The sequence below is a fragment of the Podarcis tiliguerta genome (genome assembly GCF_965153285.1).
Source record: "Podarcis tiliguerta genome assembly, chromosome: 2".
Taxonomy (NCBI): domain Eukaryota; kingdom Metazoa; phylum Chordata; class Lepidosauria; order Squamata; family Lacertidae; genus Podarcis; species Podarcis tiliguerta.
The window spans coordinates 40,607,041-40,625,629 of NC_139535.1; the positions used below are offsets into that span (position 1 = coordinate 40,607,041).

An 18,589-nucleotide genomic window follows, 5' to 3' on the forward strand; every position below is an offset into this window, starting at 1 on the left:
GTATGTTTTGCTAACACAACAGCAGTAGCAGATGGTGGTGTTGTGGGTCCTAACCAGACCTCCGCTCAACTGCATCACTGCTGCATTCTGGGATGGAGAGGGAAATGTCAGCAGCGAGGGCACCAGAATGCAAATGCAACAGTGGGAATGCTGAATTGGCTTTGTCCTCATCATCCCAGTAGGCAACAGTGATGTGGGCAACTGGAGGTTAGGGGAGAATTGATGCTCCATCCTATAACCAAGCTATACGTATGCATTCTAAGCCCCAGGCTCACTTCCATTTCATTGCGTATCACCCTATAGACACAACCCAGAGAAAGTTAAGCATGCTTTTAAGTGCTACTGAAACCAATGTAATGAAACCTACCAAATCAGGTCTAGCTATCACAGACACTGTGTCAGATGAATGTTACTGCAATGGGGATTTATTTCTGCCCTCATTTAATAGTTGCTAAAATTATTAACAGTGAAAAGATCTGTATTAAAATGTTACAATATAAAATCTGGCATTGTTGGTAGAGCTACAGACATTGCATGTTGAATTCTGACCCAGGTTATTGCTCAGTGCCCAATAACTGGAGTGTGTGCGTGTAAACAAAGTGAGTTTTCACACAGGAAACTGAAACTGTTAGGTCTGTATTGTGAAACCTACATTGGGTGGAATGTTATCAAATTTAAAACCGACTGCCCTTCATCTTCTGTCTTGCATTTCCACCCTTCACTTCTGACAAAAACAAGAGAAGCTCAGTGGCACTTTATGGGATTACAAATGAAAATGGCCTTAAATCTAAATTCTCAAGTTAACTGCTATGGCAATTCTTTCTACCACCTCCCTCTTCCAAATCAAGCTGCACTGTCTTCATACCTTTGAATACCATCAGAAAAAAAAGCACTGATAACATTGAATGGGAAGTGGGTCTTCTGACCCACCTGGTCCAAATTGCAGCAGCAGTCTGTGCATTCAAAAAGCTACTCCCCAAACTCAAAAGATTCTTTGGAACATCTGCTTATAGCATAAGGAACTTATGTCTATGTGGGGAAATTCCAGGGCAGCTTGTGTGCTCAGGAGATATGCTTTTATGCCTAATGCTTGCTGCAGGAGTAAAATTCCCATGGCTTCTCTTCCAATACTGTCGCAAACACCCAAGCCCCATCATGACGACTCCAGAAACTCATAGCTTAGGTATCATCCTTTCACCACACTGGCCTATGAAGCAACATCATCTAGAGACCAGTGCTCTTCAACTGGTGTGTGTCAGGACCCCCTAGTGTCACAGCCTGATCCAAAGTGGATCCCAACAATGACACTACCAGCATGCAAATGTACAGTAAAAGATTAAGAAGCAGGTCCCCAAATGCACATTTGGGTTCAAAGTGGGTCCCAGATCTGAAAAAGTCAAAGAGACCTAAAGTAGAGAGAGAGCAAAAACTTGCTTTCACAAAAAAGGGGGTATTTTTTATTATTATTCTTAGCAGTATTCACCTTGAAGGAATATGAGGGAAGCATACACTTTTTTTTTACAGACAATATATAAACATGTTGTACATAATTAACAATAACTTAGTTCACTAAACCAAAAATTAAGCCAAAATTAAAAAACAAAACAGAAAATACTGCCAAATCTTTATGCTGATACAAGTACAAAATAATTTAAATCCTGACTGCGGTTCTTATACGCTGCAGTGACTGACAATATATTGCACTTTGTCGACTGTGTGGACCCTGCCCAGCAAGCACTCCTGCTGCACAATCTCCATTCACCAAAGCGGGGCTTCTCGAGGGCTCACCCCACAGAGACAAAGGAAGATTGTGGAGCAGCAGCAGCAGCACTGGGTGGCTATTATCCCCCAATGTCATGAAGCCTCTCATGCTCTCACCCAGCCACTCCCACCCCTAAAGAATTCGAATTGAGTTACAAATCGTGTATAACTGTACCATATTTTTTTTAAAGCCCCCCGCCTCCCTTAAATATAAAAGGTAGTTTAATTTCCCAGTTTGTCAATTGAAGATGCCATTTCTCCCAGACAGAATTTCTCTTCCACTTGTTTTGGCGATTATTTCTATTTCTTCACAAAGTGCAGCTATATATGCCCACACCAACCAGAAAAGGGAGGAAAGCAACTTTTCGCTTTGGATGCTTGGTCCTTCGTTCTTTATAAAACAGCTGAATTATATATTGGGGGGGGGGGGCAGGAAAGAGAAACCAAAACCAACGTACACCTTTGTTTTTTTGTTTTAAGCAGACTTTTGCAGTTAAGATACAATTGGCTTGATTAAAAAAAAAACCCATTAAAAAAACAAACAAGAAAAAGCTCGTCACAGAATTAAGCTTATGCGGTTTACATTATCAAACCCCTTTGCTCACAGGGGCTTTTTTCTCATCAGAAATATAGCTAAATATGTACATCATATGTTATACTGGACCTTGTGATCATGAAAGTCATCAGATCATAACAATTAGGAGAATACACTTCACACTGGCAAGAGCTTTATTTTTCGGTTGTTTACGTACAATATGGTTTCAGAATGGGATATAACTTCTTTTCTGTTTCTCAACATTTGTGATTTTCCTTACAAAAAACAAACAAACATATATGTGCTATAGGAAACAGCCAGCATACCCGTCTACGCTCCCCAGTAGCAGATCACTTTCCCATCACTCAGTAGCTGTAGCTGTTGCTGTTGCTATGTCTGAACTACTGGACGACTCTCTCTTCCACCACTCTCCCTCATAGACCGACACCTATTTTCCGCCCTTCACCAGTTTCACAGCTAGGAAAGGTGCTGTGTGACATGCATGCCTACAGATGGCAAACTCCAGCTCTGGACACATTATTTAAAACATCTAGTAGGGAATTAGCTACTGTAACATTTCTTAGTATCTTGGGCAAGGTCTGCTAATCAAACAGACAAAACAAAAGCATCATGGCAGATCCTCAATAAGGTTTTCTTTCCCTTGCCCTGAATTAAGGGTTGTGTGTTAGATCCAGGGGCACAGACCACTAAAGCAAGGGCTACAGCTGCAGGGTTTTATGTGTCAAAGGTTCAGCGTCTGGCATCACCGTCTCAGAAAAGAAACACTCTTGCCCGAGACCTGGGAGACCACCTGCCATACCTCCAATCTCAGCAGACTGTACTGAGCAGGATACAAGGAGGGTCTGAATCAGTGTTAGGGTGGCTCGCTATACCAAACTGTCTGTGCTGCAGCACAAACAGGGCAACCCCCCCTCCCATCCTCAAGGTGGAGCTGGGAAAGATGGCAGAGTTGTTGCCATCGGTCTCTGTAGGTAATACTGAGCTAGATTGACCAATCATCTGATTTGGTATAAGGCAGCTTCCTAGGTTCATATGAAACAAGAACTCTACACAAAAACCATCAGAGCGACTGGAGACTGAACAAGAGCAATGCATAAAGGTGGTGCCTCAATGAGGGACATTTTTAGGTTCTGGGGGCTCCTAGAGCCAGGAGTTAGGAGGGCTTTTTGGTGCGAAGGGCTTGTCTTTGTGCAGACGGGGGAACAGGGAAAGAAGGCACAGATAACAGGAGTGATAGAAACAGTGCGGCAGCCCTGCACCGACCGGGAGGGCACAGAGGTTGTGGAGTTAGATCGCAGATTGCCAACGTGGTGCCTGCAGGCACAGAGGTGCCCACAAAAGTCTCCCTTGGCGCCCAGGGGGTCCCCTCCTGCCGCTGATGTCAGACAATGAAAGAAACATTATACTGTGGTCAATAGAATGGATTGCAATGTATGCTTGGCTGTGGTGTGTGTTGTGCCCATTTTTTGAATGTGCCCATGGGTTCCCAAAAAAGTTGGCAACCCCCAAGCTAGGTGGATGGAGCAAATCATGGGACTTAGTGGACTGGTGTGCTCTATCTAAAACAACACAATCCATGACTGGAGGAGATGCAGTTTAGACCTGCTGTTGGGAAGGAGCAAGAGAGAAGGGCAGCCTGGGATGCAAGTATACCTGTTATCACTTTCTACAACCAACTAGATGCTCAGAGAGGTATGATGGGGAAGAAATGCCGATTTTGTGCATTTTAGCCCTCCGGCCAATGCAGGACTGTTCGGTATGGAAAAACCTTTTAGCCATTTGTCCAGTGTATCTTGGTCTTCTTGTAGGATGCCACGCTTTTTAAAAAAAAGACCTTCACATTGACAAAAATGAATACAGAAATTATGTCAAAATAATCTGCACCTTGAGGCTGTTGGAACCTAGGTTGGCGCCAAATGTCTCCCTCTTTCACGTACACAGCCCCTTCCTAGTAGATTTTTAAAAAGTCTAACAGCGATGAAGAGAATCAAGAGTGGCCATTAAAGCAATAAGAAGATTTAAAAAAAAAACTTTACCTGGGTGGACGTTTCTTTAAACAAAATAAAAAAATAAAATAAGATCCACAAGAACATGCAAGAGTTTTGAAGCTCTTTCTGGAACACAAGAGCAAAATAAATAATGATTTTTTTTTTTCCTGTATCTGATTTCTTTTCTTAAAAAGTAGATTTTTTTTATAAAGTTGTCCATTTTTCCTCCCCTGAACACAAAGTCTGTGATAGAAATCCAGCATGGGCGGCTACCACTGAGCTTCCTCTTGCCTTGGGAGGCTGCTAATCTCTTTACAATATTCACAGTAATTAACAAAGAGAAAGGAAAGCTGGCTCCAGCTTCTTCGACTGCTTCAGCCACCTTTTCTTTCTGCTGGGACCAGAAGGTATCATTTCAGACAGGTGAGTTCCTCTTTCTCCATTTACCTGAGGGGGCAAAGTGCATAACAGGCACCATTAAGCATTTCTGCAGAAGACCCATCACTGCAAAGTTTTAGTCTAGCGCTAGGAGTCGAACCACACTGGAATGAGATCCCCTTTCGTTCCTCTTCCTTCCCTACATTCTCTCCTCTGGGCAGATTTTTTTCCTCGCTGTCGTCTTATAGGCAAAGCCCAGTGTTTTCAAGTTCTCTGTTAGGATCTTCAGATTCTATCCCATGGCTGTGACCATGCTGGATGGATGTGGATGTCCAAATGAGATGCTGGAAGATGGGTGAATGGGGGTAGGCGTTGGCAGGATATGTCCAGAGTGGCTGAAAGGTGGCAAATGCCCCATCGGTGCCATGTGACTGGCAAGGGCAGCAGCACTGAACGGAGAAGATTTCTCCTGCATGCACTTGGAAAGTTCCTCAAAGCATTCAGAGCCTTTCTTGCTCTTCTTCGACTTGTTAGACATTTTCCTATTTCTGGTCTGAATTCCTTCCTTCTTCATAGTCAGAGGCCTGTTCACCTGCAAGAAATGAGAAAATCAGGCTCATGCAAGCAAAATGACCTTCTTGTGTACAAAAATAAAAATATTTAAACAGCCCCTGAGAGTTTCCCGGACAGAAATCATTTTCAGGCCAAAAAACAAAACGAAAAGCCTACATCTCCTCCTTCCTCCCCGCAGATTTTGTTTATAAAATTTGATTTGTTTAATGAAACCACACTGGAAAACTTCAGACATGAAAAAGCAAGTTGGACCAAATACTGGCAGTTTCCACCCCTCCTTTCCTTAGCCTTAGCCCTTAACCTTCATTCATTTCCTAATTTAAAAAAGAAAGAAAAAAAAGATTTCCTTTAAAAAAAAAAAGAGGGAGGGGGGAGGCAAACACACAGCACCAGATTCTAAAGCTGGAGTGTTTCAATTTTTAAAAAGAAGAAAGTTTGCACTATTTCTATGTTCAGATATATAAAATTTGGAACCGATCAGAGCATTCTACAATTTCTTTCATGCAGTGCCAAACTTATATAAAGATACCCCGATTGAATTAAACTTTACATGAATCCATTTGAAATGTCCTCTGAATTTCTGGGAAAGGCAGAGAACCATGCAGTGTTTGGGTTATAACCAAAAGTTCTAACCCTATTTTGCTTAAATCGCCCGTGTGCTTTAGAAGCCAAGCTAATACATTGTAATGTCACTGAATTCCACATCACTATGCCAACAGAGAATGGCCGTGACTTCCCGGGGGAACCCTAAAAAGCTTTTCTCTTTAAATAAAAAATTAAGAGGACTCCCTGCAGTGAATACGCAGGGGCTGGTGGACGCCATGCAGTTGAGGCATCAGTCGCAGCTAAGCAAGCAAAAGGGTGACACATGGCAGGCAAATACTCACATTGTGCAATTTATAGTACAGTCCACAGGCATTGCACACTGGGTCCCCATTCGCATTACGTCGCCATAAGGTGGTGGTGGTTGTTTGGCAGTTGGCACAACAAGTTCCTGCTCTCCTAGCTGCTGACTAATTAAGGGGGGGGGGGGAGAATATGTTGAACAATCTGTTCTTTCAATGGTTCACGTGCAATATAATTTAATTTTTAAGAAGCAAGCTTTTTAATGAAATAAATGAGGATACACACACACACACACACACACACACAGAGCAGGGGGAAAAAACCCTTTCTATGTTCCACCCCCACCTCCATTTGTTCTGGGATTTAAATGATCTATTTTTTAAATGTAAACCTGCACCTAATGCTAATGGGTGGTACATTACTCTATCAAATGTATTTGGTAGCTAACCTGGGATATTATGATGCCTGAAGGTATTCGGTCCCATAGCTCAAAAATTGAGGGGGGGGGGAATGTATGTGCATTAATGCACCAGTCTAGTAGTTCCTTGCCCACCTTGCTTGGGCTCTTAGTCTTCTGTGCCAAAGAACTAAATGGAAAATTCCAACTGTGCAAGAGCCTAATGTGTGCATCAAAAATGCACCTGGAGCTCTGGGCTGTATGAACAGTGTTGAAAAATTGTATGTGAATTGTCATGTTATCCATGTATATACAGTTGTATCTCAGAAGTCAAACAGAATCTGTTCTAGAAGACCGTTCGACTTCCAAAACGTTCAAAAACCAAAGCACGGCTTTTGATTGGCTGCAGGAAGCTCCTGCAGCCAAGCGGAATCAGCGGAAGCCCCGTCAGACATTCGGCTTCTAAAAGTACATTCGAAAACCAGAACACTCACTTCTGGGTTTCGATCGCTCAGGACCTGAGATACAACTGTAAAGCAAGAGAGCAGCAGGAGAACGGACTGAACATCACCCAAACCCGTAACTTGCTGTGTTCCACTACTTTAAGCAACTTTCTTCTAGGCTGTTTCACTTCCGTCACCTGAGCCAGAATTGGGAGAAAGTGTCTTAAAACAGAAGAGCACAGAAAGGGAAGGTGGGGAGCGGGGGAGAGGAGGTTTGCACCTTTCCATATGAAGCCTTTGTCCACACATTCTTGCACGCAGTGCTTTTTTCTAGAAAAATAGGTGCCGGTACTCACTGTGAAGTTGTTACAGTAAGTGTCACACTTTTTAACAACAAAAAGAGATGCCAGTACTAAGCACCCCCTGAAAAAAAAAGCACTGACTGCCCAGATGCTGTACTCACGGTGTCTAATTTGACCCAACCTCCCATGCTAGTTCTACTCAGTAGACCCATTAAAGCTAACATATATAACTAACTTTGGTTCATTAACTTTATCTACTCTGAGAAGAACTTATTTGGCTATAGCCCATTACCCATATACAGAACTTTGTGGAACAGTAAAAAAAAAAAAAAAAAAAATTCCCTGTTCTCATTATCTCAAACTCCTTGCTTTTAAAAGAATATTTATTGCCATTTTGTATGACACATTGTATAGCACCACCAATGTTTCCCTCAAACTCTTTTAACGAATGCACCCATCGCTCATGAAGTATGAAGTATATTCAGCAGTTATCCACATTTCTGATCATCCAGGTCACTTGAATAAAATGAGTTTGTACCGTTCTCTTGTCTGTGCATTTAGTTCTAACCACGACAAAAACTATGCATTTGATTCTAATTTGTAACCTGATGGTTTGGTGTATTTAGGCAGCTAGTTAATTCAAACTCAATGCTTTGCTTAACACTCGGACCCGAAACAACTGGGCTGATTAATCTGCCTTTGACATGGCGGTAACATGAAGATGTGCAATACTGCACTGGCACCCAATATATATGACCACATCTATACACTTCTGAAGATGTTTGAATTTGCATTGCAATATGCAAAATTAAACTAGCCCTTCTGACTTGCTAAGCACTAAACATACTAAACTTCAGCCTTGCTACAGAGTCTGATATGAGCTCTAGGGCTACCAGACTGAACTGAAAAGCTCCTGTTGATTGTGTTTAGTGTATACTGTTGTTTTATAATGTTGCTTGGGCCCCCAAGGAGTGGGGAGGGAGGGAGAGAGCTCCTCAACATGAAAGCAATCTAAGTAAGATTTACATTCAGGGGGGAAAAACTCTTTCCCCCCTAGATTGGCACTTGGCTGAGTGACCCATAACCCTGAAAACAATGGGGTCATTTCAGAAAATTTTAGGAGTGGGGGGGGGAGGAAATGCACCCTCTCTTTTAGGAAAGAATCCTTCATACAAAGGGTTCAAAGGTATTCTGCTCCAGGAAATATGTTCAGTACACTATGTTTGGCGCAGCCTAATGAGTGTGTCAGGGAAATATATACAAATATGTAAAAAGCATGGATGAGCTGATCCTCAAAAGCTCCATGAACATTATTGCACCATCCAAGCAAATGAAATGTGTACTACGACAGCGCCTTATGACTCAACCTGTGACACTGATTCAATTTCTACAAGCCCAGTTTCTGAAGCTGATACAAAATGTGCACCTCACTATGGCAGAATATAGGACAGACCTCTACTCTGGATCCAGCTTAGACCAAAAAAAATGTGCCTATCTACATAGGGTGCTACCACTGCTCTTATTCCATCTGATTTCAGCTGCAATGCTGGGAATGTCTTATGTATGAGGACAAACTATCCAACCATCTTGACTGTGCACAACGGTCACCGATTCTCCCAAGCCTTTCAGTGTACAGTGGTACCTCGGTTTAAGAACAGCCCTGTTTACAAACTATTCAGTATACGAACTCTGCAAAACTGGATGTAGCGTTCCAGTTAGCAAACTTTACCTCTTTCTATGAATGGAAGCCGAACAGTGAAAGGGCACTGGTGGTGAGAGGCCTCATGAGGGAAAGCGCACCTCGATTTAAGAATGGCTTCGGTTTAAGAACAAACTTCCGGAACCGATTAAGTTTGTAAACCAAGGTACCAATGTATACTAAAAAGCTCATGACTGTGTTTACCAATTTTCACAATTTCATCATGAGTCTCACAACTAAGCTTGTTTGTCTTTAATAGCCAGCTCTCAGGAGTAGAGGAAAGAGAGAGAAGCATACATTTATTTTTACAACTGCTGCTATTGCTACGTTTGGCACCAAGAACGTGTTAGGAGCTGCAGAAAAAAATATATCTGAATCATAAAGTTACAAAATGAATGGAAGGAAAGCACGTTCAGAAACAAAGCAATATTATAAAAGGACTATTGAAAAAAAAAATCATTATAACTGGAGTTGACCATACCATGAGACAAAATTAAGAGGCTAATTCAGGTGGTAGAAATTGGTTGCCCTGAAGTGCAGCAGAGGCACATCTGCTCCCTGGATCATAATCCTCCAAGAAGTTCTTTTCTACAAGACCAATTGAAATGAATGGGAACTATGTGAAAAAGTGTGGTAGTGGAACCAGAGAATGTGTGCCATTGGAGTTTTTTGTGTAAGGCATGAAAATGTAATGTGCCAACTGCGATTACACTATTCTGTTCACCAAAGTTGTTTTCAGAAGCTCCTTATAAGACACAGCCTTCTGTTACACCAGGCTGTTTTTCAGCTAGCCCAGTAGTGTCCATTCTGACTGGTAATAGCTCCCCAGGGTCAAAGCAAGTCTTCCACATCCTATACCACCTAATCCAAATAATGTACTAAACCAGGGTTTCCTAAACTTGGGTCTCCCGCTGTTGTTGGACTACAACTCCCATCATCCCCAGCAAGCAGGACCAGTGCCCAGGGATGATGGGAATTGTAGTCCAAAAACAACTGGAGCCCCAAGTTTGGGAAATCCTGTAATAAACTAACCTGTTACTTGCCAGAAAGTGAATTACTACCATTGCTTCTGCAGGAAAAGCACATACATACTCTGCCACTGGGCTAAGGCCCCCCTCCCAACTTATTCCAAGTTTACTGAACTAGGAGTGCAAAAGAAGGCCAAGAAACTGCCCCTGTTTCTCAGAGTGATGAAGGCTGGTGAGTAGAAGCTTCTCACAGCTGTGATCAGTACAAGTAGGACCAGAGCTGGGGAAAGGGGATGCCTGGGGCATAGCTTAGGTGTTCCCGTCCCCCACTGAGGCCCCAGCACTTCTGGATGATAAGATGGGGTGAGGGAATGGTGGCAAAGGCTCTCAAACCGAGTCCTGCGCTTTCCTTACTCTGTCTATTAGCTCATTTATGTCATGAAGGGCTTCACTCAAAAGCCCATCACAGCACTAATCTGCTATTGGCCTGCGAACACTGAGAGACCCCCCTTCCCAAAAAAACACAACAACAACACCCTTAAATAGAGCTAGATGTTCAGGCTGAATGATTGAAGCTAGCCTTCCCCGCCCCTTCATGCTTTCATTGCAGCCGAGCAATGTTTAGATCCCTATCACTGGATCAAGATTATTTCTTATCTCTTATACGGCTACAGCTTTCTGGCACAGTTTATAAACATTTTCATCTTTTATCCAGACTTCCAAATTTTGCAATGCTTTTTGGAGGTCTCAGTGGGTAAAAAAAAGGTGGTGCAGTATTTTAAAATGAATATCATTGTTATTGGATAACAGTGGTGATTTTTCAATACCGGTTGTTTATAATATTTGGAAAGTTCTTAGAGTTTGGGTTGTCCTGGCTCACTCCTTGATCTAACAAATAAAAAATATATAGTAACACAAACTCCAGAAACTTGCAGTGAGTTAAGGACTTGCAGTCTCCCACCAAACATTTGAAAGCAGAGAGCTATGTTTGCATATTTGAGATAGTTTATTGATACTAGACTCTGCCGCTTAACTCTATGGCCTGTCCCATTTAGTCTGGCATGGAGTTTAGCCTGCGAGAGACGATAATGTTACACTGTTGTCTTAACATTTTTCTAGACGTGTCACTCACTTCAGAAGGAAAGCAAGCCTATTAAGAAGCTCGCCCTGTTGAAATTCTGACTCACAGCCGACCCCCACTGTAGCCCATCCTAGCTTTAGATTACTAGAGCCGCTCCTTCAGTCTCCTCCTAGTTGCTGAGGCAAAAAACGCCCCCCCCCCCAAATGATGAGGGAGAGCTTTAGGACCTCCACCCAACCCCACAAACCACATTGCTCCAAAAAAGAAAAATATTTATTATTCTTAGCATATTTTTTTTACAAGCATTTGTAGAGTGGAGCATATTCGCAATTTCAAAACAGACAGCCTGACTGGCATGGCTTGTCTATAGAAACTCTTTAAAGCTTTTAGAGTCAGGAAACAGATACACAAAGTTTCCTTATCTTCAGAGTACAGATATCCGGATAGGAAACTACTACCAGGAGCCTAGAATTATTTTTTTTTTAATCACTCAAATGAAAATACACAGTATAGGTGACTCCATGGAAAAATAATCAGTTCTTTTAAAAAGGCAATTAGAGAATTGCCCAAAGAGAGAGAGAGAGAGAAAAGAGAGAGCTAATGTTAGTTTTACCATGGAATCTCTGAGTACAAAAATTACTTTATCAAAATAATTACTGAGCAGATAGCAACAACTTTGACGCATCTGATTTCCCAATCTCTCTCTTTTTTTCCCTTTACACTTTCTGCTTTGGATCTCTTTTTGGACTTTTGGGCTGGAAGGGCATACATGACTAACACTTTCAGTTCCAGCCTACTTCTGAACTGTCCAAGAGGTCAAATGAATTAAAGCTGTCCTTTCTGGATAAAAGGGACAGAATGCAGCCACAGGAACAAACAGGCAGGCACAATTGGTTACACACCTTTCAACAGCCAGAGCTTTAGAGAAAATACAGACAGACCAGGAGAAGGTGAGCTGGTGGTTTCACACTGGCTAGTGTCTTTGAGCTACAAATCTCACCTCTGCAGCGAACTCAACTCTGTAGCCTTAGGCAACCCACCCTCTTTCGGCCTCAGTCCTTACCTCTGCACAATGTAAATAATAGCACTAACCTACCTTACAGGATCGATTTAAGAGCTACAATAAAACAATGGATTGGGGGGGGGGGGAGAGAAGCCACTCAAATACTAAATGTGTGATGTATATCCACAAACAAAATTGCTATTGTTCTGTAACTTGGCATGCAAAGTTCTGCGGGCAGGACCCCCTGCAAAAAAGAAAGTATGCCTCTAAGCGACACTGTGACCGCTGAGTGACATGGGTCTCATGTGCAGTGCAATATCTAGATCCCATACAGGCTCTGAAGCACACAGAGATGGGTCAAGTTGCCCTCTCGTCACCATACACGCATGTGTGTGTGTGGTCCCATTAAATCATTTTAGCCTCAAAGTTGGTAGAGAGAAACAGACACCTACCAGTCTCCGTTTAGGTTTAATGAGAGGTCGGTTTTGACCGTTCATTTTGTGGTAGAGCCCACAGGCGTTACACAGGTAATGCCCAGTACCGTCTCTTCTCCAGAGAGGGGTGGCAGTAGCTCCACAGTTGACACACTCTCTGCCTTCTAAATGGAAACACGAAGAAACCGGATTTCTTTCTTTAAAAACAAATTCACAAAAGCTTTTTGCATTGTCCTTTTAGGCAGATTCCAGAAATCAAAACAGCACATTATTCAAAACAGAGGGGAGGAAAACAAGAGAGAGACATGAATGGCAACATCTACAGTGCATGCAATAAAGGTCTAAATCCAGGAGAGTTGCACAAATTTCAAGCATCAATTTCGTACACAGCGATCAGAAAGCAATTATATTTAGTAGAACTTGCGTCGGTATCAATGTGGCAGAAAATGTCCTGCTTTGCTTCTCCAGTCTAATGCAGCTCTATGGCCACAGCATATTATTTGGGACTGTTCTTTCCTCCCCTCACTCCCCCCCCCAAAAAAAAACTCCCAAGAAAAGCAAAGTAGGAACATCAACAATTGTATGGATTGCATTGCCGAGTTAGCATAGTTATCTAAACAGAATGGCAACTCTCCCACCATCAGCAGATCCAAACTGTTTTTCCTGTGAATACTACTGTCTCTGGAATTAAGCAGAGTTTGAAAGTGGACAAAGATCTGAAATAGTTCAATAAGGGTTTTCAATATAAGGGAGGGAAAACAGCTTGAAATGTATTCTTTGAATGAGTATACATTTAACTTTTTGAGCCTGCGGTTTACAATTTCATAAGGAAGTTCTGATTGATTGAGTATGCTCTTTGTTGCTGGCTTGTTCATATCATACATAAATATTCACTGGCTATATGTTTAAGGATTGACCTAACTTGAAAGATTCTGATATGTGCATGCTTGTTCCTCTTAAAAAAAAAAAAAAAAGGAGGGGGGAGGACATTTACTAAAAGTTCATTTGTCTGTGAAAAAGTCTAGTTAATAGAGGAAATTCTTTTAGCACAGTTTATGCAAATCATACAGTATTTAATGCAGAGGAAATACACTTTGGCCAGTAACTCGAGCAGGCTGAGTTCTGCTGCATCTATGTCTCCTTTAATCTATGGAGTGGGTGGTTTTTAAACAGTACAGGCTGGAGTGAAAAATGAGGGAACTCTGTGAAGCTGAGTTCCTCGCTTTTGTCCCTCCTTGGGCAGGAAGCTGCAGGAGTCGCCTTGTCGTGAGTCTTGGTTTTTCTACAAAAACATTAAATGGTCACGAACTCTCCCCACTTCCATCTACAGGACAGGGTCTCCATTACAACACTTAGGAAAACTCACATCTAATAAAAAGCCTTGTGCTGAGAGAGGAGGGGAGGAGGGGCTGAGACCTAATTTTCCAAGGTGACTGTTTTATCTAGTTTGAAGCACTTTAGAAAAGTAACAGTGGTGTGGGATATTTTAAAAATTGCATTCTGTTTCTATGTACTGGAGACAGTAATCTATCTCGAGTCCTGGGGAAAATGTGAATTCTCTCGCTCTTGAAAGGGAGCAATTTGAAGTGGAGATCCTGAAGCAGTAAAAACATGTGATATTTGGGTTGCAATGCTCATAAAAGAGATCATGTTTCTGAATTACTAGCCACTTTGAAAAGAGATGTGTGTATAGACATATATATCCTGTTTTATTTTTTATTTTTGGCCACATTAAACTCCCTATGTATTTACTATGCCCTGGTAAGGTTTGAAAGCAAAAAATATAAATGAAGCAATATGAACATAAATTATTAGCTTTTGTATCTATGAGAATATTATTCATTAAACAGTACGCTTTTAAAGAAAGAGAGGTTAAGAGACTCTTTGGCTTAAAGATTTTATATGTGATGACAGATGGGATTTTTTTTTAAGTTGCTTGTTTTAACAAACAGGGATGAGCTGGAGTTAACATGATAAGTGGCACTTATTTCCCTCCCCCAGTTTTATTGAATTCATTTAAATTAGTATTTACAAGGTACCTTAGTAGCCAGCATTGGTATGTAAACTATATTTGAACTTTTGCTCCTTGTATGATCTGAAGGAAATCAGGCCCTCTGGAAGTTTTAAGAAAATGGCCTTGTAAATTTCAAGCCTGAACAGCTAGTTCTTTGCAAAATGTACTGCTTAATAAAGATGAACTTTTATCACGAGTTAACAAAAGCAGCTTAGTGGAGATCCCGCGAAAAGAGGCAAGGGAATACAGGATCTTGCCAGACATTTCCAGTGAATACAGCTGGCCTAGGCCTTTATATTGCTGCGTTAAGAGATTTTCCAATATAAACCCTTATTTGCATAATTCAGATCTGCCAGTTTTGTGGGGGTTTTTTAACGGATTACTGCATCCCTTGGGCCCAGCGGTGACCGAATGCTGCAGAGACCAGCGGCAGGAACTTGAAGGGAGAGACAGCTTGCCTACAACCAATTAGCAATAACAAACTAAACTTTTGAAAGCTAGAGATGCCCCTGCTGTTCCAAGCTGCTCCCCCATCCTCATAAAATGTATGAGTAAGTTCAATTTGGTTACACTTTCTCACTAAAACTGAGCAAGGGGAATCCATTCAGGTCGAAGCAGGGCATTTAAAAACATGTCCTATGAAACACAGAATCACTTAATCCAGATTATTTACCTACACCTTAACCCATTTAGCCACTCTTTTTGCACAAGATCAAGGTGCTTAAAGAGTTTTAAAATAAAAAACAATTGTTCCAGTTTTCAGTATATGTTAATACACCAACAGCAATTCTAATCTGCCTTGCTTATTGCAATTACAAAACCAAAGGAGCAGTAAATTTAGACTGAATTAATGAACTGGATGTGAATGTAAGTGGCCCAGAACTTCCAGCATCCATTCAACTTTTTTTTTTTGTAAATGCTACTATTTAAATAGTTAGTTCAATGTGGGTGGTTTGGTCTTTGCAATTTGTACTGAGAAAACCACCCCGCAAAATACAAAAAGCCTTATTTTTAAGCACTTGTTTTCATTTTTTTGTTCTATCCACTATAGCAAAATCTCTGAACTCTTATCTGGTGGATGACATGAATTGCCTCAATCCCGAGCATTGAATTTCAGAGAGGAGGTCACAAAGGATACATGCCTCAAGTCACCTCGGAATCCTTTGGCCGCATTTTAAATATATATAGTTATTGCTATTAGTTGTTAATTAGCAGCGGCCAGGGTAGCAGTTTCCAGTTCTTATCTCGGAGTAAGGCAGGAGCATTATAAATCCTCTTTTGAGAATATACACAAGACATAAAGTTGAGCAAACACTCATACGGGCTGCCTCCTCTTCCACCCCCATCCATGCACATGCAGCCCACCGACCCATTTTCCCTTCCTAAAGGGGTGCATTATTTATTCTTATTCTTATCATTATTCTGTGAGAAGAGGGTGGGGCGGACAAGGGGCTTACCTGAGCAGGACCGGGCTTTGCTCCTCTGCTTGGGGGTGAAGCTGGAGGCGGGCCCCCCGAGGAAGCTCCCCGGGTGGAAGAGGCTGCCGCCGTAGTCGTGGGCGGCGGGCACGTAGGAAGGGTAGGTGGGGATGGGGTGGTGCGTGGAGGGCTGCGCGCCCATGGAGGCGGCGAGGCTGCTGCGCAGCGGGCTGGCGCTCTCCATCTTCATGCCGTCGGCCAGGGACACCTGGTACTTGAGCGGCTCCTTGTCGTCTTGCCGGCCGGCCGAGGCCGAGGCGGGCGAGGCGGCGCTGCTGCCGGCGTTGGGGTCCGGGGAGACTTCCTTGGGCGGCGTGGGCGGGAAGCCGAAGAGGTGCGAGCCAGAGTGCGAGGCTGGCGTGAGCGACGAAGCGGAGGCCGCGCTCGACGCCGAGCTGCCGCCGCCGGGGTACACCGAGATGGCGCCGGGCGGCGCGCCGGCCGCCGAAGGGTGCAAGGGCCCCTTGGTGAAAGGGTTCACCGTCCACGGGTTGTGATGGTGCGCCGCCGACAGAGCCGCTTTGCTGCTGTCCAGCCAGGGCAGGCCGGGGCTGTGGAGCAAGTGAGGCCGGCACATTTGGCTCCCGGTGAGGCGGGCTGCGGGCAGGGAAAGGGCGGCAGTCAGTCAGGTCAGGGGAGGCCTAAGGGCGCTTTTCTCTCCCGGCCACCCAGCTGCCGACCCCCGCACCCCGCTGCGCCTTGGCGGGGCCTTGTGTGCAAGGCTTGTGTTCAAGCCCTTTGGCCTTGCCCCTACTCCAGCCACAAAATGGAGTCAGCCTTGCCCGCGCCCGGAATCTACGCCATGCACATTAGTATACCAGCCGCTCCAAGCAGCCATGATTCAACTCCCATTCCAAGGGAAACGCGCGTTTGACTCCCAGAGGAGGGTCAAAAGCTCGTTAAAGGAGCGCAAACGAGGCCGCCGTGAGCACTGCCATACTGTATAACCTACCCAAAATAAAATAAAAACTTGCAGGATCAACAGTGAGCAGCAAGAAAAAGGACACTTGGGGTTTCTTTTGGAAGTCATTGGGGATTCAGGAGTAAAGTGCCCGCATGCTGGATACTGTGCTTTGGAACAGGGTTTTTTTTTGGGGGGGGGGGGATCCAGATAGGAATCCACAGCTCCTCCACTCCTTGCTCAGGTCAAATGAATTTTGGCAACCGCCAGGCAGGCGATCTTCCTTCCTGCAATCGAGAAGCTAAACTACTTCGGGCATGGAAGCAAAGCCCCTCCGTTAAAAGTACACGAGGAGAGTGTACACAAGTACACAAGGAGTTGGGCTTTTCCTAGTCTTAAAAGCAACACGCACACCTCTCAACAGAGCTCCGTTAAGCAGAACGAGTTGTATTTGGTGGTGGTGGTGGTGGTTTTGGAAGGATTTTTTTCTCCCAGTGACTGCAATGCTTTTTAAAGTTTTCTCCACACACATGAAAAAGGTGCGCGTCATCTCATCTTTCCCCGACCCCGCCTTTATATGCATGCTGATCCAAAAGTATTTCAAATGGATTAGATTTCATATCCGGGAAATGGCCCGGTCTTGTGCCTGCGAAGTACAGTACTGTATATCTGTAGTTAACAAGCCCCTTCCCCCTCTCCTAAAGCGAAGACGCCGCTTCCCTTTCCTATTCCCCCCTTAAAAAAAAAAAAAGAGCACGCCAACCTTTTTCTAGGATTAAACCCAACCCGATCGCCCTCATCTACTATTGCTCCTTTGCCAGAAACCTCCCAGTCTCATCTCCATGAAGATCAGCCCGAGGCAGAAACAGAAAGCAAGAAGAGCTGGGAGGCCGGGGGTGGAGGGAGGAAGGAGCAAGCGGGGGGGGGGGGGATTTACCGTGCGCCTGGCTGTAGGAAACTCTGGCTCTGGCATGGGCCGAGTTGGCATAGTACGGGTTGCCTTGGGAGTCCAGATGATTGAAGAAGACATCCACTTCGTCCGGAGGTAGGAGCTGCGCTGGTTCCATATAGTTATGAGCCAGTCCCGGGTGATGGCTCTCCGGGTGCTGCCCGTTCAGTACGGCGTGATGGGCCATCCAGCGCGGCTGGTCCGTGGCTACCTCCATTCCTGTGGGCTTCTCCCCCACTCCCCCCCTAAAACCCTCCCTCCAACCCAAAACCGTTTTGGTTTAGAGTTGGTTTTGGTTCTGAAACGGTAGAGAGCTAGGTTGATCTCGGAAGGCAGACAAAGGTAACCGTGTGTCCCTCTTTTAAACAGGGAAGTTGCGGAGAGAGGCTCCTGCCACACACCTGGGATCACCACCTGTAAGGAAGGAAGGAACGGTTAGTACCTTACGTGCCTTTTGAAGATGTGCTCCAAAGAGTACGCGTTAGATTCCGGCAGACACAGTCCTGTAAAAATTGTCCTCTGAATCACGGGATGGAGGTGGGGGGAGGGAAGAGAGGGGAGCGAAGGAGGGTCCTTATTTTGACCATCACAGTCTGTAGCCGCCGCCCCCCTCCCGGTTCAAAAATACTCATTCTTCCACACCGTCCCCAGGCTAACATCAAAACATTTGTTTTTAATGTTCCGCTGTACAAAAAAAAATAGTATCTACTTTTCTACAGTTGTCAATAAGCGACGAACTGTAAGAAAAGGGGAAAAGAAGAGAGCCCTTTGGTCTGCGTTTGTTTGTAGTTCAAACTGAGATAAAAGAAAAGAAAACT

At 43.8% G+C, this 18,589-nt stretch overlaps 1 protein-coding gene and 1 long non-coding RNA gene across 9 annotated transcripts in view; one reads left to right on the plus strand and one right to left on the minus strand.

The window, feature by feature from the left end:
• Nucleotides 1-1,434: 1,434 nt before the first annotated feature.
• Nucleotides 1,435-17,994, minus strand: GATA2 (GATA binding protein 2). Of its 2 annotated transcripts, none has more exons than XM_083419041.1 (5): nucleotides 17,760-17,994; nucleotides 15,901-16,518; nucleotides 12,448-12,593; nucleotides 6,144-6,269; nucleotides 1,435-5,275 (listed from the first exon to the last, which is right to left on the minus strand). In XM_083419041.1, exons 1-5 carry the CDS (start codon nucleotides 17,986-17,988, stop codon nucleotides 4,976-4,978), a joined length of 1,419 nt encoding a protein of 472 aa, XP_083275167.1. In that variant the 5' UTR covers nucleotides 17,989-17,994; the 3' UTR covers nucleotides 1,435-4,975. The 2 variants fall into 2 exon arrangements, with proteins under 2 accessions (XP_083275167.1, XP_083275166.1); XM_083419040.1 differs by having other exon boundaries at nucleotides 12,448-12,626.
• Nucleotides 15,890-18,589, plus strand: part of LOC310667240 — a 45,346-nt gene continuing 42,646 nt past the window's right edge. For 4 of the 7 annotated variants that reach the window (XR_014506227.1, XR_014506228.1, XR_014506229.1 and 1 more), the window contains exon 1: nucleotides 18,089-18,205. This is a non-coding gene — a long non-coding RNA (uncharacterized lncRNA). Of the gene's footprint in view, nucleotides 16,022-16,368; nucleotides 16,509-17,748; nucleotides 17,868-18,088; nucleotides 18,206-18,589 lie in introns of those variants that run through there. The other 3 variants (XR_014506224.1, XR_014506225.1, XR_014506226.1) reach the window with 3 other exon arrangements.